This window comes from Argopecten irradians, chromosome 7, assembly GCF_041381155.1.
Source record: "Argopecten irradians isolate NY chromosome 7, Ai_NY, whole genome shotgun sequence".
Lineage (NCBI taxonomy): Eukaryota > Metazoa > Mollusca > Bivalvia > Pectinida > Pectinidae > Argopecten > Argopecten irradians.
The window spans coordinates 2,392,838-2,414,664 of NC_091140.1; the positions used below are offsets into that span (position 1 = coordinate 2,392,838).

The 21,827-nt window shown below is 39.1% G+C and overlaps 1 protein-coding gene across 1 annotated transcript in view; it reads right to left on the reverse strand.

Moving 5' to 3' along the window:
- The window catches only part of LOC138327017 (von Willebrand factor D and EGF domain-containing protein-like), a 39,744-nt gene that overhangs the window by 11,246 nt on the left and 6,671 nt on the right, over positions 1–21,827 (reverse strand). Inside the window, exons 3-10 of the mRNA XM_069272986.1 lie at positions 21,030–21,188; positions 20,592–20,651; positions 16,991–17,280; positions 16,676–16,762; positions 13,787–13,893; positions 10,523–10,829; positions 794–879; positions 98–161 (exon numbers count right to left, since the gene is read on the reverse strand). Coding sequence (XP_069129087.1) covers positions 98–161; positions 794–879; positions 10,523–10,829; positions 13,787–13,893; positions 16,676–16,762; positions 16,991–17,280; positions 20,592–20,651; positions 21,030–21,188 — 1,160 coding nt within the window. The remainder of the gene's footprint in view (positions 1–97; positions 162–793; positions 880–10,522; positions 10,830–13,786; positions 13,894–16,675; positions 16,763–16,990; positions 17,281–20,591; positions 20,652–21,029; positions 21,189–21,827) is intronic.

Consider the following 21,827-nt stretch of genomic DNA (forward strand, 5'->3'; position numbering starts at 1 on the left):
GTTTACGCAAGTGTTAACGATTTCGCGGTTGGTAAGGTTATATAGGAAAGAGAAAACGGAAATGTAAATATAGTTTGAGGAACATAAATAGACTTACCCTGGTAGGTAAAACATTGTGTTTGTACAAGACGTATTCCCCGCTCTGCTGATAATTCCAATACCTAAAATGATAGCAGAGAATGTGTTACGGAAATAGAATATGGAATTGTTCATATGTTGTGGAAGATTTATCTTTCGGATTTGGAAGAAAAATAAACACAAATATACACGATTTCTAAAACAATCGAAATAACACCTTTTCAGCTATTTAAGCAAACTGAAAATAACATATACTAAATCAACGATCTGAATGTCACCAAAGCATGTCACAATGTTTATAATTCAGAAAAAGAATGTTTGATTTAGCAGCATTTTCATTTTCTTTTTTCATTTTCTTATTTATGATTTCATAACTTATTCGTTACATGAAAGAGTTAAGTTTTTTAATGACCATCTGTTGCTTGACCAATACGATTATTACTTATAATGATATTTTCCCGTAAGATAATTTATAATACGTACCTTCCGTCAAACGTCCACATATTATAATGATATTGTTAATGATAATTATAATACGTAACTCCCGTCAAACGTCCACATATTATAATGATAGTGTTAATGATAATTATAATACGTAACTCCCGTCAAACGTCCACATATTATAATGATAGTGTTAATGATAATTATAATACGTAACTCCCGTCAAACGTCCACATATTATAATGATAGTGTTAATGATAATTATAATACGTACCTTCCGTCAAACGTCCACATATTTGGGTCGGTTCTAGCGGCACAGAATTTTCCTTCAATGTCGATGTCATCATCAGTCACAATCACCTGTACAATAGATATATGTCCTCATATTATTCTCGATCCTAATAATTGATGCAGAACATAATGTATTGTCCACTCTCATAACATTGTTTTTAAGACGGAGTTTCAGTTTGGGCCCTCTCACGGTCACGACTGATAAACGTTATATTATATTTGATTACAGATATCAGGGGGTTAGGACATCACGACAAATGATTAAGGTCAGGTCGGAGTCACGTGTGAGTTATTGGGGAGTTAAAAATGAGGGTCAATTTTATGTTTCCATCCAGTTTTGCTGGAACCAAATGATATTTTTGAGTTACTTTTCATGAATGATAATGCATTGATATATTGAAAAAGGATAAATTAATAATTCTGTGTCAAAAATAAGTCATAGTGACCTAATTTTGTAAAATATTAATTATAGAAGAATGAAGTTCAACTGGTGCCATAATATACCTAATAACTTGTTATATACAATTGAGCAACGTAATTGTATATCATAAACTTTGACAAGTAATACATGTATTATGGATGGAATGGGATTAGGGAAGTAGATTTTATTTTCTAAATTTTAAAACACCAATAAATGTATTACTATGTTCATAAGTGAGGTAAAATGGCTCAAATATTACTATTTTTTCGCATAGAATCGCATTTCGGATAATGCAATTATTTTATCCCATAACTATGCATGTTTCACAATGGAAAACCGATGTGATAAATATCAAAGCAGTTGGTTATCGTTTATGTTTACACACTCCAGTGTGTAAACACCTACGGCGCCTCTGATTGGTCAATTCCAAGATCTCTTGATTCCGATTGGCTCTCAACTTCGGGCTACTTTTCATAGCGCATTTTCTTTTAAATAGCATTGTATTTACTATTTAGCAGGTAGTTGCTTATTCAAAGTATAAAAGAATAGAATATTGGCTCTCTATTTAGGCACTATATTTTATTGTGGAAAGATACATGTATCACTACACAATGTAAGTAAGTTTCCCTGAATGAAGACGAGAAAATGGTCACCACGATATAACTATAGCGCTAAAGTTATGGGATAAATAAGTTCCCCAACGCGTGACTGTTGTTTATCATGTTTATCTAAACTCTCGTTAGTTAATTTTCAATTTTTTAAAAGACACTCGCTTTCAAAATTTGAAAATTAACTAACTCGAGTTTGATAAACATGATAAACAACTGTCACTTGTTGGGGAACCTCTATTTACAATTAAAGGATTGTTAGATTGCATTTATTGGAGATGTAAATGCAAACTGGGTTGTAGATAAATAGAATATCGTCCTTTAACTGTTATATTTACATTTTACTTTCTACTTCAAAGTAAAACATAATTAAGATGCTAGTGAACATTTGAATTTCCCGCTTCAGCCATTTAACCTCTACAGCCAAGTTCAATGTGACAAAAATAGTCCCTATAAATAATTGAAAAGGCAACAAAATTTCAATGTTTTTCAAAAGCTTTTCAGTTTACTGTCAATTATCCAGACATTTAAAAGATGCTTTTTTATAGTTTCACAAACAAACTGGTTCATTCAACTACAATGTCCAAGTTCCCGCACGGACTAATATTGTGTCAGTAAACAAGACTCGTATCAATTTATATAGATATTACTACACCAAGTCTAGGCTGCATTTATTGGCTCATAATACAGATCACGATTATTATTAGAGTAATGAGAGTCGCTGTTGATAAATGTAAATATATATAATACAATGCCTATTTGAAAAACATTAACGAAATCATTATTGCATTTTAAAATTCCATAGCAAAGTTTATGACCGTCTGAACATTAGCAAAAACATCTATGGAGGCCTTCCTTGCTTGACTCTGACTGTTTATAGGAAGTTAATTTAATAGTATTAAAACAAATCATGTCACCGACTTTGAACAAAAACTAAAAATGTATTAACAGTACACTATTCCCAAGATAATAAGTCTGTAAAAATATAATCATACCTGCATGTGCAAGGCACAGGGTACAGTAACAATGGGGGTACACCACTACCAGGCAGAGGGTACAGTAAAAATGGGAATACACCACTACCAGACACAGGGTACCGTAACAATGGGGATACACCACTACCAGGCACAGGGAAAAGTAACAATGGGGATACACCACTACCAGACACAGGGTACCGTAACAATGGGGATACACCACTACCAGGCAGAGGGTACAGTAAAAATGGGAATACACCACTACCAGACACAGGGTACCGTAACAATGGGGATACACCACTACCAGGCAGAGGGTACAGTAAAAATGGGAATACACCACTACCAGACACAGGGTACCGTAACAATGGGGATACACCACTACCAGGCACAGGGAAAAGTAACAATGGGGATACACCAATACCAGGCTCAGGGTACAGTAACAATGTGGATACACCAATACCAGGCACAGGGTACAGTAAAAATGGGGATACACCACTACCAGGCACAGGGTACAGTAACAATGGGGATACACCACTACCAGGAACAGGGAAAAGTAACAATGGGGATACATTAATACCAGGCACAGGGTACAGTAACAATGGGGATACACCAATACCAGGTACAGGGTACAGTAACAATGGGGATACACCACTACCAGGCACAGGGTAAAGTAACAATGGGGATACACCACTACCAGGCACAGGGTACAGTAACAATGGGGATACACCAATACCAGGCACAGGGTACAGTAACAATGGGGATACACCACTACCAGGCACAGGGTAAAGTAACAATGGGGATACACCACTACCAGGCACAGGGTACAGTAACAATGGGGATACACCAATACCAGGCACAGGGTACAGTAACAATGGGGATACACCAATACCAGGCACAGGGTACAGTAACAATGGGGATACACCATACCAGGCACAGGGTACAGTAACAATGGGGATACACCACTACCAGGCACAGGGTACAGTAACAATGGGGATACACCTACTACCAGGCACAGGGTACAGTAACAATGGGGATACACACTACTACCAGGCACAGGGTACAGTAACAATGGGGATACACCACTACCAGGCACAGGGTACAGTAACAATGGGGATACACCACTACCAGGCACAGGGTACAGTAACAATGGGGATACACCACTACCAGGCACAGGGTACAGTAACAATGGGGATACCACTACCAGGCACAGGGTAAGTAACAATGGGGATACACCACTACCAGGCACAGGGTACAGTAACAATGGGGATACACCACTACCAGGCACAGGGTACAGTAACAATGGGGATACACCACTACCAGGCACAGGGTACAGTAACAATGGGGATACACCACTACCAGGCACAGGGTACAGTAACAATGGGGATACACCACTACCAGGCACAGGGTAAGTAACAATGGGATACACATAACAAGGGAAGTAACAATGGGGATACACCACTACCACAGGTACAGGGTACAGTAACAATGGGGATACACCACTACCAGGCACAGGGTACAGTAACAATGGGGATACACCACTACCAGGCACAGGGTACAGTAACAATGGGGATACACCACTACCAGGCATAGGGTACAGTAACAATGGGGATACACCACTACCAGGCACAGGGTACAGTAACAATGGGGATACACCACTACCAGGCACAGGGTACAGTAACAATGGGGATACACCACTACCAGGCACAGGGTACAGTAACAATGGGGATACACCACTACCAGGCACAGGGTACAGTAACAATGGGGAGGCACCACTACCAGGCACAGGGTACAGTAACAATGGGGATACACCACTACCAGGCACAGGGTACAGTAACAATGGGGATACACCACTACCAGGCACAGGGGTACAGTAACAATGGGGATACACCACTACCAGGCACAGGGTACAGTAACAATGGGGATACACCACTACCAGGCACAGGGTACAGTAACAATGGGGATACACCACTACCAGGCACAGGGTACAGTAACAATGGGGATACACCACTACCAGGCACAGGGTACAGTAACAATGGGGATACACCACTACCAGGCACAGGGTACAGTAACAATGGGGATACACCACTACCAGGCACAGGGTACAGTAACAATGGGGATACACCACTACCAGGCACAGGGTACAGTAACAATGGGGATACACCACTACCAGGCACAGGGTACAGTAACAATTGGGATACACCACTACCAGGCACAGGGTACAGTAACAATGGGATACACCACTACCAGGCACAGGGTACAGTAACAATGGGGATACACCACTACCAGGCACAGGGTACAGTAACAATGGGGATACACCACTACCAGGCACAGGGTACAGTAACAATGGGGATACACCACTACCAGGCACAGGGTACAGTAACAATGGGATACACCACTACCAGGCACAGGGTACAGTAACAATGGGATACACCACTACCAGGCACAGGGTACAGTAACAATGGGATACACCACTACCAGGCACAGGGTACAGTAACAATGGGATACACCACTACCAGGCACAGGGTACAGTAACAATGGGGATACACCACTACCAGGCACAGGGTACAGTAACAATGGGGATACACCACTACCAGGCACAGGGTACAGTAACAATGGGGATACACCACTACCAGGCACAGGGTACAGTAACAATGGGGATACACCACTACCAGGCAGAGGGTACAGTAACAATTGGGATACACCACTACCAGGCACAGTGTACAGTAACAATGAGGATACACCACTACCAGGCACAGGGTACAGTAACAATGGGGATACACCACTACCAGGCACAGGGTACAGTAACAATGGGGATACACCACTACCAGGCACAGGGTACAGTAACAATGGGGATACACCACTACCAGGCACAGGGTACAGTAACAATGGGGATACACCACTACCAGGCACAGGGTACAGTAACAATGAGGATACACCACTACCAGGCACAGGGTACAGTAACAATGGGGATACACCACTACCAGGCACAGGGTACAGTAACAATGGGGATACACCACTACCAGGCACAGGGTACAGTAACAATGGGGATACACCACTACCAGGCACAGGGTACAGTAACAATGGGGATACACCACTACCAGGCACAGGGTACAGTAACAATGGGGATACACCACTACCAGGCACAGGGTACAGTAACAATGGGGATACACCACTACCAGGCACAGGGTACAGTAACAATGGGGATACACCACTACCAGGCACAGGGTACAGAAACAATGAGGATACACCACTACCAGGCACAGGGTACAGTAACAATGGGGATACACCACTACCAGGCACAGGGTACAGTAACAATGGGGAGGCACCACTACCAGGCACAGGGTACAGTAACAATGGGGATACACCACTACCAGGCACAGGGTACAGTAACAATGGGGATACACCACTACCAGGCACAGGGTACAGAAACAATGAGGATACACCACTACCAGGCACAGGGTACAGTAACAATGGGGATACACCACTACCAGGCACAGGATAAAGTAACAATGGGGATACACCACTACCAGGCACAGGGTACAGTAACAATGAGGATACACCACTACCAGGCATAGGGTACAGTAACAATGGGGATACACCACTACCAGGCACAGGGTACAGTAACAATGGGGATACACCACTACCAGGCACAGGGTACAGAAACAATGAGGATACACCACTACCAGGCACAGGGTGCAGTAACAATGGGGATACACCACTACCAGGCACAGGGTACAGTAACAATGGGGATACACCACTACCAGGCACAGGGTACAGTAACAATGGGGATACACCACTACCAGGCACAGGGTACAGTAACAATGGGGATACACCACTACCAGGCACAGGGTACAGTAACAATGGGGATACACCACTACCAGGCACAGGGTACAGTAACAATGGGGATACACCACTACCAGGCACAGGGTACAGTAACAATGGGGATACACCACTACCAGGCACAGGGTACAGTAACAATGGGGATACACATCTACCAGGCACAGGGTACAGTAACAATGGGGATACACCACTACCAGGCACAGGGAAAAGTAACAATGGGGATACACCACTACCAGGCATAGGGTACAGTAACAATGGGGATACACCACTACCAGGCACAGGGTACAGTAACAATGGGGATACACCACTACCAGGCACAGGGTACAGTAACAATGGGGATACACCACTACCAGGCACAGGGTACAGTAACAATGGGGATACACCACTACACCAGCACAGGGTACAGTAACAAAATGGGATACACCACTACCAGGCACAGGGTACAGTAACAATGGGGATACACCACTACCAGGCACAGGGTACAGTAACAATGGGGATACACCACTACCAGGCACAGGGTAAAGTAACAATGGGGATACACCACTACCAGGCACAGGGTACAGTAACAATGGGGATACACCACTACCAGGCACAGGGTACAGTAACAATGGGGATACACCACTACCAGGCACAGGGTACAGTAACAATGGGGATACACCACTACCAGGCACAGGGTACAGTAACAATGTTGAGGCACCACTACCAGGCACAGGGTACAGTAACAATGGGGATACACCTATACCAGGCACAGGGTACAGTAACAATGGGGATACACCACTACCAGGCACAGGGTACAGTAACAATGGGGAGGCACCACTACCAGGCACAGGGTACAGTAACAATGGGGATACACCACTACCAGGCACAGGGTACAGTAACAATGGGGATACACCACTACCAGGCACAGGGTACAGTAACAATGGGGATACACCACTACCAGGCACAAGGTACAGTAACAATGGGGATACACCACTACCAGGCACAGGGTACAGTAACAATGGGGATACACCACTACCAGGCACAGGGTACAGTAACAATGGGGATACACCACTACCAGGCACAGGGTACAGTAACAATGGGGATACACCACTACCAGGCACAGGGTACAGTAACAATGGGGATACACCACTACCAGGCACAGGGTACAGTAACAATGGGGATACACCACTACCAGGCACAGGGTACAGTAACAATGGGGATACACCACTACCAGGCACAGGGTACAGTAACAATGGGGATACACCACTACCAGGCATAGGGTACAGTAACAATGGGGATACACCACTACCAGGCACAGGGTACAGTAACAATGGGGATACACCACTACCTACCTGTACAAGACAAAGGGTACAGTAACAATGGGGATACACCACTACCTACCTGTGCAAGACAGAGGATAAAGTAACAATGGGGATACACCACTACCTACCTGTGTATCAGGTAACAATAGGGATACACCACTACCTACCTGTATATCAGGTAACAATGGGGATACACCACTACCTACCTGTATATCAGGTAACAATGGGGAACACCACTACCTACCTGTATATCAGGTAACAATGGGGATACACCACTACCTACCTGTATATCAGGTAACAATGGGGAACACCACTACCTACCTGTATATCAGGTAACAATGCGGATATATACCACTACCTACCTGTATATCAGGTAACAATGGGGATACACCACTACCTACCTGTATATCAGGTAACAATGGGGATACATCACTACCTACCTGTACAATACAAAGGGTACAGTAACAATGGGGATAAACCACTACCTACTTGTGTATCAGGTAACAATGGGGATACACCACTACCTACCTGTATATCAGGTAACTATGGGGATACATCACTACCTACCTGTACAATACAAAGGGTACAGTAACAATGGGGATACACCACTACCTACCTGTGTATCAGGTAACAATGGGGATACACCACTACCTACCTGTATATCAGGTAACTATGGGGATACATCACTACCTACCTGTACAATACAAAGGGTACAGTAACAACGGGGATACACCACTACCTACCTGTGTATCAGGTAACAACGGGGATACACCACTACCTACCTGTATATCAGGTAACAATGGGGATACACCACTACCTACCTGTACAATACAAAGGGTACAGTAACAATGGGGATACACCACTACCTACCTGTATATCAGGTAACTATGGGGATACATCACTACCTACCTGTACAATACAAAGGGTACAGTAACAACGGGGATACACCACTACCTACCTGTATATCAGGTAACTATGGGGATACATCACTACCTACCTGTACAATACAAAGGGTACAGTAACAACGGGGATACACCACTACCTACCTGTATATCAGGTAACTATGGGGATACACCACTACCTACCTGTATATCAGGTAACTATGGGGATACATCACTACCTACCTGTGTATCAGGTAACAATGGGGATACACCACTACCTACCTGTATATCAGGTAACAATGGGGATACACCACTACCTACCTGTATATCAGGTAACAATGGGGATACACCACTACCTACCTGTATATCAGGTAACAATGGGGATACACCACTACCTACCTGTATATCAGGTAACAATGGGGATACACCACTACCTACCTGTATATCAGGTAACAATGGGGATACACCACTACCTACCTGTATATCAGGTAACAATGAGGATACACCACTACCTACCTGTATATCAGGTAACAACGGGGATACACCACTACCTACCTGTATATCAGGTAACAATGGGGATACACCACTACCTACCTGTATATCAGGTAACAATGGGGATACACCACTACCTACCTGTATATCAGGTAACAACGGGAATACACCACTACCTACCTGTATATCAGGTAACAATGGGGATACACCACTACCAACCTGTATATCAGGTAACAACGGGGATACACCACTACCTACCTGTATATCAGGTAACAATGGGGATACACCACTACCTACCTGTATATCAGGTAACAATGGGGATACACCACTACCTACCTGTATATCAGGTAACAATGGGGATACACCACTACCTACCTGTATATCAGGTAACTATGGGGATACACCACTACCTACCTGTACAATACAAAGGGTACAGTAACAACGGGGATACACCACTACCTACCTGTATATCAGGTAACTATGGGGATACACCACTACCTACCTGTATATCAGGTAACTATGGGGATACACCACTACCTACCTGTGTATCAGGTAACAATGGGGATACACCACTACCTACCTGTATATCAGGTAACTATGGGGATACATCACTACCTACCTGTACAATACAAAGGGTACAGTAACAATGGGGATACACCACTACCTACCTGTGTATCAGGTAACAATGGGGATACACCACTACCTACCTGTATATCAGGTAACTATGGGGATACACCACTACCTACCTGTACAATACAAAGGGTACAGTAACAACGGGGATACACCACTACCTACCTGTGTATCAGGTAACAACGGGGATACACCACTACCTACCTGTATATCAGGTAACAATGGGGATACACCACTACCTACCTGTATATCAGGTAACTATGGGGATACACCACTACCTACCTGTACAATACAAAGGGTACAGTAACAACGGGGATACACCACTACCTACCTGTGTATCAGGTAACAACGGGGATACACCACTACCTACCTGTATATCAGGTAACAATGGGGATACACCACTACCTACCTGTATATCAGGTAACTATGGGGATACACCACTACCTACCTGTATATCAGGTAACAATGGGGATACACCACTACCTACCTGTATATCAGGTAACTATGGGGATACACCACTACCTACCTATATATCAGGTAACTATGGGGATACACCACTACCTACCTGTATATCAGGACCAGACGCATACGACCATGCACCGTGGTAAATTGAATGCGTCGCTTCCAGACGAATAAAAATGGATCGAGAATTCATATTAACTAAATTGTCTCCCGAACCAAAGATTGTGAATGTTTTAATTTTCTCAATCTCAGAGAATGAAAACGTGACACCGCAAAAATTGGAACGTTCAAAAGCGATTGGCTCATCTGTGACCCCGCCAGGTGTACACTGAAGTTGTCTGTCCTTATAGTAGGTTGGTGTTTTAATCACCAGATCCAGGAAGCAATTGTCTTCGATAAATGTATCAATTCTGCAAGAAAAAAACAGGTCGCTTATATCTTAATCAAAACGAGTTATCATTATTATATACAGATGATGTATTCGGAAGAGCCGTCTAGATGTCCATCACATATTTACATATTCAAAAATGTGAAATTATCGTATGTTGAAGGGAAAATCTAAAATTATTTGGAGTGTAAGATCTGTAGAAGAATTCCATTTCAATTCAATTCTTTTGTTACTTTAGGCTTTACAGCCCATCAGTAAAAAAACAACATTTTTACAAAGCAGGCGCTGCACTAAAGCAGTGTAGAGAGGACAGGTTACATGTACACATGTATAATATAATACACAGAGAATGGACAGGTTTTTTTTTCTTCTTTGCATGACAATAAATTTCTCCTTATTTGATTAGCCTCCTAAATGTATTTACTTAACATAGACAAATTTTTCAAATTAGTAGAACTTAATAATTGTATCATTTTAAACACCGATGGTTTTTTCCAATAATATAGTTTAATTCGTTTTGAACGAATATCATGGAAAGTTGGACATATAAATGAAAAATGGTATTCATCTTCAACATCACCAGAGTTACAGATTCTGCAAAATCGCTCATTTCTAACAATATTTCTATATCTTCCTGATTCAATATTTAACGAGTGAGCTGATAATCTCAACCTAGTAAGGGTAATTTTATTACCCTTTGAAATATATTTACTCAAATAAAACTGTAATGATAATCCATCAACTAAATGTCTGTACAGATGACATTTCGGAGAGTTCTCTAGTAAAGAATACATACTTTGGAGCGCATTGTCAAACATTCTTTGTTTAAAATATGGTAAATCTACAGAAATATCTAAATTGTTTTGGTTTAACCATACATCACCAAGGCCGAATGAAAATTGTTTATCTTTCACAAAAGTTACCCTATTAAAAAACCTTTTACGTCTAGGCAACTACTATTCAGAAGTTTAAAGTAAACAATTACTACTATTCAGAAGTTTAAACCAGTACTTAATCAGTTATAATATGTGTATACACTAAAGGAAATCTACCTAATTAAAAATATATCATGATATTACATGTAGATATTTTAACACTTAAAATCTTTTTACAAAATTTCAGTTGTACTTTCTCAATCTCACTACCATTACTAGGTCTCCATACTTCAGATGAATAACAGAGTATATGCTGCCAACATAAGTATCAAAAAGCTTAATTAAAGTATGGCAATTTAAATTCATCTTATTACACTTTGACAGTAAAGCAAAGACTGCCTTTCGGCCTTGAACAGCAAGCTGTTTTTATCAAATATCAAATTTATTATTATACTTGAACAAAACCCAGGTAGGTAAACTGTTCCACTACCTCTAACGCCTTTCCATAAAAAAATCACACTTCATCATTTCGGAGGTGACCTCCATTTCTAAATACAACAATTTTAGTTTTGTCAGTATTTACAGAGAGCTTCCATGTGCAAGCGTAGTCAAATCTTTAACTGATTCAGCAATTAGAACAAGATCATCTGCATACATCAATAAAAACAAGCTTGGTTCACCAAAAAGGTATGGCTTAATACCGTTATTAATAAAATCATTCTCAAAATCATTTACATACAAACATAATTGGGGATTAAACTTCCCCTTGCGCGAGACCGAGATTATTTTTAAAAAATTCTGAGCATTTCCCTTTTGAGGAGACACATGTCTTAACCTTTTTATACATGGATTTTAAAATTGATAACAATTTACCACTAATTCCAAGTTTGGACAATTTATACCTGTAACATGGAACGAGCGAAGATAGACTTTGATTAGGGAAAAGAAACCCCAATAGCGTATAAAGAAACAAAATAGAGATTTTATATACACCAAATAAACAGAACAAACTATTTACAGATATTACGAAAATTCTATGATAACAACAACCTACTCACACCACATTCACACTACTTTCACATGATAAACAATGTCTCTGCACACGTCCTTCCGATTACTCCCACGAACCAATGGTAGTGTCAGACGCTGCACATCGACGCAGACCCTGTAGTGGTGGTCTGTCTGTCTGGATCAAAAAGTGACACACGCAGTGTCCACAATAAACACAGGCCCTAAATACTCAATAGCCTGCCTGCACAGCCGTGTGGTGGCTGAAGGTTGATGACGTCAAGAGTTGAGTTGTTGGGAAACTCCCTCACAAAATGATCTAGCGGCCCTCAATATGACGTGGCCTCTCATTGGCTTCACTGCCGTATAACTGGTGCCCAGTTACTCTAACCAACTGGCGTAGTATGTCGCACTGGAATAAGCGTCTGGTCCACCATACTGTAACTCTTGTCCAGCATCAGTTTGCATAGACTGTATGGTTCTATACCCGTTTAGGTATAAATCACTAAGAGTTGTTTCTCTGTCGATTCACATCGACATGGCGTCCAGCCCGTACGCGCTCGCTTACCTGTGTCATCATACGGAGGCTCTGTCGCGCCGTACAAGGTAACAGACAAGGTAACAACGACACGACAATAAACACACCAATAACCACAAATATGAAAGGAATATGACTTTTGACATTACCACAGTTTGCAACGATCAACGGAGTCGAAAGCGTTTTTGTAGTCGACAAAACAACAATATAAGCGTTTACCCGAGCTCAAAGATTTTGTGATAATTGTATGTAGGGCAAAAATAGCAGCCACTGTACTAAACCAAGGGCAAAAACCAAACTGTACATCAGTTATAATATCATTTGACTCTGACCACTCTATAAGTCTTCTATTCAAAACTGAAGTAAATAATTTCGCCATACAGCTTAGTAAGCTAATTCCTCGATAATTGTTGGGGTCAATTTTGTCACCCTTTTTATAAACATGAACCATAACTGCAGTTGACCAATCTTCAGGGAATTTTCCAGAGTTGAAAATGTTATTAAATAAAGTGTGTAAAGGCTGCAGAAGTATGTCACTGGCTACGATACAATACTTACTGGTCTGGACTAAGAGAGTCTAGGTACATACAGCCTAGAGGTACAGTAAGCCAAACGGTGATATCAATGCTACCCCTCTCAGATACCACGTATTGGGTCGCGTCCGTCTGTAAACATACGAATTAGTATAATAAACATACATGTAATCGAACAGAAAATAAAACAAATGGGTCACAACGAAGGTCTTTTACACATTATTAATTGTTGTGGTTTTAGTTAATCTCTATTGCTTTGCCAAATAAATTAAATAAAAAACTACTTATTGTGTTTTGAAATATATATCCAGAATACAAATATACAAATAATTACTGGCATTACATTACAAACCAAACATAAACATTTGTTGTTTTTGTTAATATCTCCAAACTTTACAACACCTTACGGCTGTGGGACAATCAAGATGTCATGTTTTTGCGTCTATCACCTTATTCTCGAAATCTCCATTTGCATATTGCAAAGTTATCTGTCCTGGTGAATATGTATTGACTTTGACATTCATGGGTTTTTCTTCATAAAAATGTCACAACGTCACAATGAGTATCTACCCGCATGGGATGTTCAGATTATAAAGATTGAACAGTGTTTTGATTGGGTTAAAGGTGGTATGAACGAAATGGGATACAGACATATTCTACATGTAGCGCTACATTGAATATGTCTGTATCCCAGTGCGTTCATTACGATGGCCCATATCAGCCGACATGGCAACTGCTTTACTAAACTGTAGTTGTACACACATTTGTGGTGATTGTCATGGCAACTGCTTTAGTAAAAAGCACTTGCCAACGTGTTTTGTCATTTTACTAGTTTGGCAACTGCTTTACTAGAGTAACTGTTTTGTCATCCTTACGCGTGGCCCATATCAGCCGTATTGGCGAGTGTCTGGCTTTTGAGACAATTAACATTCCACGCCGACATCTAACCTAGTTTGACGCTGTACACATGTACTGATTAAATGACCTTTGAAACCAAAACGATATTTTACGACACCTTTCGTGGTAGAATCATTGGTAGGTAACGCAATCTGTGGCTAATGTTGACGTTTAAATGAAAATAGGCTTTCAGTGAAGTAACTCAATATATTATAAAATTCCATACTCATATTCATCTTTAATAATATCAGGTATTATGTAAAAATATGGGTTTTCCCTAGATAGGGGCATATAATGAGAGATTTAGGTGAGTTGAATGCCTGCATTAAATTAGCTTCCCTCCTAGACTGGCAACCAGTCCCTAGTATATTGGAAAAAAATCACTGAAATTTGGCTCGATTTTTTTGTCTCTACTAAGTATACAAGTCTGATTAAGTTTCAAACTAAGGAGATATAATCTAGCTATTATTTAATTGTCCCTATCCTAGGGCTGTAACCTCTCCCCATCCGGCTCTCAAAATTAGTTTACCGTTAATTACCGTACAATAACTTGTTACCACCTATGGCTATGTTATTTGTGTATAACTTTAATCGCCCTTGTCTTGTGTCGTAATGTATCGTTTTGGTTTCAAAGGTCATTTAATCAGCACACCTGTACGGCATCAAACTAGGATTGATATCGGCGTGGAATGTTAATTGTCTCAAAAGCCAGACACTCGCCAATACGGCTGATATGGGCCACGCGTAAGGATGACAAAACAGTTACTCTAGTAAAGCAGTTGCCAAACTAGTAAAATGACAAAACTCGTTGGCAAGTGCTTTTTACTAAAGCAGTTGCCATGACAATCACCACAAATGTGTGTACAACTACAGTTTAGTAAAGCAGTTGCCATGTCGGCTGATATGGGCCATCGTAGTTCATACCACGAGCTACATGTAGAATATGTCTGTATTCCATTGCGTTCATACCACCTTTAACCCAATCAAAACACTGTTCAATCTATATATTTACATAAATAAGTCTATTTTACATGTTCGTGATCAATTTTTAAAAAGATGTTGGTTACTAAACTTGGTAACTACAGTAGTCAGGATGGCTGTAGATAAAGTTTCGTTTAATTATTGTTATAGCTGCAGTTTGATTTGAAATATAGCAATGACACCTTTCAATTATTTTTAAAATATGTTGTTTTTTCAATTTGATTATATATCAATAATGTCCATTTGGAATAAAAATTGAGATGGGGGACGATACTGTGATATAGCCTATTGATGGTATGACTGTTGAGCTGCTGAATGTTTGTCATGCATGTATCGGTCTACAAAAGCGATATAGACTAAATTCTTCATAGTCATGACGTTTATCTTATAGTACGGAGACAAGTTTCTGCATTGTGTGTAGGCCTATTTTGAATGCAAAGACTGGGTAAAGCTGATGATACTGTTTCGGAAAGGCTACCTGTAATGTTGGTTGTTTTTTTGTTTTTTTGTTTTGTTTTTGGACCTGTTTACCTATTGTGCGCTTAAACGCTCCAACAATTGTTCTCCGGCAATTAGATGTTCTGTATATTTAGGTGAGACAAGTGTCGTACACCTACTGACGTAACTATGGAATTTTCCGAACGTTCCGGAGGAAAGTCCCCCGGTTATAGCCCCGACCAACGATTCATTTCGTTGTTTATTACCGTTACAATGCTTGAATACATCTTTTGTTTTAATATCAAATACTCAATAATAAAAAAAACACTTTAATGTTATTTTGAAATTCGTTAACTTATGACGCAAAATCTTATCGAGGTATGAACTAGAAGTAATCCGAACTTGCACTGCGTTTGTATTCATACGTCATTTTGATTACGCTAATTTGAACGCAACTCCCCTCCCGTTGACTGTATAGGGGCGTATGTAAATATAAGTATATAATAAACGTATGCAAAGACAGAATAGTGGTTAATCAGAGAAGTAAACTTTCGGTACATAAGTATGGAAGTATACTGTAGTAGTATCGATGCCGTACCATGATTCCTGCATAGAAAGATTCACTATAGGTGTAAGTTCCGGACGGACTGCCCTCTGTCTCACGAACTCTCACTCCACATTTTACCTTTAAGATAGAAAATCAGTAACGCATAATACATATGTTGATGTTTAAGACAAAGAAACAGCGGCTTTGTTAGCGATACTTAAAAACAAATTATTAACTATTGCAGACAATTGAAACGGAAGCTTACATTAGATTCAAATAGAAAATCCGGTAAATCATACCAAAGGAAACATGAGTACGTTTAAATCACTAATGTAACTTTTCGATCGACTTGAATTCCCGTTTTACCAGAAATCCTAGTGTGTAAGTCCCCTCCCAGCTGCTCTCCGGTAAGGCTGTGTCGGCGAGATACGTAGAATAAGCTACACCGGTGATAGTCTCCACGACATTGTCATTAATCCTCCACTCAACATCCACCAGGTAGGTAGAAATGTTCGTGTCGCTGCTCACGGTAATGTCACACTTAAACTCAATCACTTTGGCGATTGCAACAATTGATGGGAAGTGTTTTGTAGTCTGAACAAGACCGACAGTCACGTTTGCAGATAAACCAACATCATGCCAATTGGTTGTATTTGCTGCAAATGGATAATATATTAAGTATAAAAACACATGCCAATTCGTTCAGACAATGGACTGATAATAAGTGTATAATATTGTCGATAGTTTTAGGCATGGTTTGAGATCATCTTACAAAGTCTGAATAGGTAGTATGATCCCTGGAACGAAGGACAACTTTATATAGGTCACGAGAGTGAATTTATATTGGTATGTTCTTACGTACAAACTACTCAAACAACTGTAACCAGCTGACAGTTTAATACATACAAACGGAGACATATAACCTGAAATAAAAAGAACAATACCCGACAACACATAGGGACACATGAATGTACCGGCTATACTATTTTATAGATTTATACCGTAATATAAGTAATAAATATATATACAGGCATTTATTTATTATATAACTATAGTAAATTCTATTTTAATTATAGAGTTACATATATTTACAAATTATATTTAATCTACAGTCACTTGACCCTATACAATACCCTAACCTAACTGACCACGTGCGGTCCTTTGTAAAACATATACATATTATAAACGTCACGGAAAAGTTATTTAAAAAGTTATAATAGAAAACTAAAGCATATTAAGGTAGAACACACCATTTTGGAAATCACACAATGACACCAAAAATAGACTAGTTTCTCAAAAACCTGGTAACTCTGATACGCTGCAGGCTGAAATATCGTCAAATAGATATTAAACAATGTATTGAAGCATTTTTCACCAACATTCTATGTCTATGAGATAAATGCTAGATAAAAATATGCCACAAAAATTGCACTGAAAAAGTGAAATAAGCGAAAAAATACCAAACATATGATACAGGTCAGAATAATTCGAACAAAATGGCATTGTGTGTTTTTCAGATAATATGCGAGAGCATGCGACCCTTTGTTTACCTATATTCGTTGCAACGTATGTACACGACACTTGTAAAAGTTGGGTTCACGGCATCATCATCGTCGCCATATTTGAAAACAAATGTACTGTCAAAGTCGAAATAAAAACCTTGATTACCAAACAACTGAACATACAATCGTCACCAAACATTGGATAAGTTAATTTAACCTATTTACAAAACAACAGAAATATGCTTCACGTAAATCGCCTGTTCAACAGTTGACTTTTTGGGACGTAAACTTCTGCTTGAAGTGCTTTCGGTTACATCTTCACCGCTTCCTGCCGGAAACCACAAACAAATATTACTACGCAGAAAATAACGTGATAAACTATTAGTTTATTTCTCACTCATGAGAAATAATTCTGTAATATATTGTTTTTGTTCCTATTAAACTTAACAAACAAAAAACATTTTATGCAAACTTTTCTTTAAAACAATGAGATATGAATTTGAGAATTCGTTATTTTCTTCGGAGCACTCACTTCCGGAATGGCGTTAAATCGACGACCACAAATGTTTACATGTGTTCTTGAGGTCTCTTGAAAGATCGAGAGCTAATCGGTAAGTAATTTTGTTTTAATTACATTTAAAGCTTAAAATAGTGATGTAAACATGTACTTTACTTAATGACTATGCCCTGCATTTATGTAAATCAATAGTTTTCTCCAGTCTGACAGCTGCCTGGCCGCAGGCGAATGTCAACAAATTTGCAAACTTTTTATAAGCATTATAATTGTCTTGTTGTACTTTTGCAGTATGTTTTATAGAAATAAAATAGTTATTAAACACTTTATTAAAGTTTTTGTGCGTTTTTAAGGCTTATTATTTATTGCTTTGGTGCTGAGGTTTATAATGCAGCCCTGTTGAGAAACACGCGTGTTATGTGTATATAATAATACAGAATATGATAACACTAACAATTCCTATTTGTTCGAATCCTAAATAGTAACGTTACATGAACTTTTGGTACTAGGTAAGTCATATTGATAATACTGTTTCAAGTTTAATAGTTTTACTCATTTTGTGCCTCTTTTACATGTATTATTTTGTCAGGTTCCATCACTCTTTACAGACAATCATCTAACCAATTTTACAATTTCTAATTTGTGTACAGAATGATCCCAAGACACATTGGAAACAGTCACTGACGGAAGAATTCCTTGTGTAATGTTTGTTATCCTCACCTTGATTGGAGCATAGACAATTCTACGACGGAAGACGTTCCGAAGAAACATTGACATTGATTCATTTTATGAATATCTACAGGAGGTATCCTGTATCTGTACCTCATGGTATCGGTTATAAATTCAATCCTATATTGATCAGCTATACATATGTATCTTAAAAAAATACCGGTCTATCGTATGGAATTTTTGTGCATCAGCAACCGTAATGCAGATTTCCAAATCTTAAGAGTCAAATGAATGTTTAAAACATATTTTTCTTTAAAATATTTCATAAATTACATTAAATTGGCACCTTTTTGAAACCACTCCAGAATGAATATGCTAAAACTGACATAATGTGTCTGATCATGAAAGGCCTCCATACTTTTTAGAAAGTAGTTCCAAAATGGGTCCTTTAATTTTTTTAGACTTGATTAATTTTTTTTTTTGGTTTATAGTGGTTTTCCTGCCCATAATAATATTTTTAATTGAGGGCATGCACTTCCTTGCATCTTGATGATTATGTTTTACCTTTTTCAAACAGTTTTGGACATCACTGCAATTGATGCATTTTTTTTTTAGAAATGTTCGATTTTAACTAAATATTTTTTTGTTCTATTGAATTGTACTTGGATCTAGCTACATTTTTGAATAGCATGGGCCAAGACAAAAACATTGATATATGACATGCCATACTTTTCATGTAATTCTGAAAGAAAATTCACTTATGAAAACATGGCTTGATGAACCTTAATTATATTGCATATGAATCATAAGTTAAATAATTTATTTTAATAGTTCTTAATTAAATAAACTTACCACTTAGCACTGTGGCCGTAAAGCACACCGGCTTAACGATAGATATGTATATGTCCCTGTATATGTATCTCTGTAATGCGTGGACACGCATCCAACAGGGTGGGCGTGCACGTGCAAGGACAGGGCCATGCAGGGTCAATGTGACACACTCAACCAATCCATTCACTCGCCTCTCATACGTCATCATAACAACTTACATACACACAGATTTACATGTACAGGACATTACATGACACAGGGACATGTAGATTTTAAAACGATGTAAATTGTAAATTCAGACAATACACAGCGCATGTAGTTAAACACTATATTTAATACATATTATATATATATATGGTGAATTTAAACACCGCGACATATAAGCATTCCTGTTAATAACACAATCTTAGCAATTATAGTTATCTGTATGTGTATATAATGTACCACCTACCTGTACAAGGTGTGAAGCCGGTTTCGGATGACGTACCATCTGCACAAGGTTCTCTGTCTCCTATACAACATATTTTTTGTTTTAAATTGTATAAATTTCAAAAATTATTTTTGTTGCTATATTCATAGACAAAATTTTAAATAAGTCATTAAACAAGTTCTAACTATCCACTTGTTATAATGCTGGACTATCTGGAATGAGTTATAATACCCCTAGATATTGCTCTGGATATTGCATATTAACATCTTGAGCGTTTGTGTGTCATGGCAGTAAACATATTTTCTCTTTATGTCTGTACAAGTGTAAACAACGTTATGTTCTCAAGATACACTACTTCGCAATATTTACTGAGAACGCGAATTTTACTGTTTCGTGATTTGTGAATAAACATGTATTGGTACCTGATATTCTAACAAGACAGATACAATGGTCACTTACCAAAGCAGTAGGCGGTAGGACACGACGTTGTCTGAACCAACTCGTATACATTGAATGTAGTACAGTTCTTCATACGTACATTCCATGTGTTTTGACAGGGTGCAAATATGGTTTGCAGGCACATTTTTACTTCGGTGATTTCCCCAGAGTTTGGCACAACTAGTCACAAATAAAGAAGGTATGAAAACCGTTAAGAGAATAATTGCTATTTCCAAGACATCTACCGATCATTTATTTACAAGGTTCTACGAGTACAAGTAAAATTCCCATCAATATCTATTAACAAAAAACAGGTTTAAGGAACTGAAGAATTCCTTATCAGTAAGCAACATGTATGGCACACTGGTACTAAGTACTTTTAATGTTTTCCTACCATCGTTCATCCACACGGAGTTACTGGTTCTATAACTATATTGATGTTATATTTACGATACCTACCATCGTCCATCCACACGGAGTTACTGGTTCTATAACTATATTGATGTTATATTTACGATACCTACCATCGTTCATCCACACGGAGTTACTGGTTCTATAACTATATTGATGTTATATTTACGATACCTACCATCGTTCATCCACACAGAGTTACTGGTTCTATAACTATATTGATGTTATATTTACAATACCTACCATCGTCCATCCACACAGAGTTACTGGTTCTATAACTATATTGATGTTATATTTACGATACCTACCATCGTCCATCCACACAGAGTTACTGGTTCTATAACTATATTGATGTTATATTTACGATACCTACCATCGTCCATCCACACGGAGTTACTGGTTCTATAA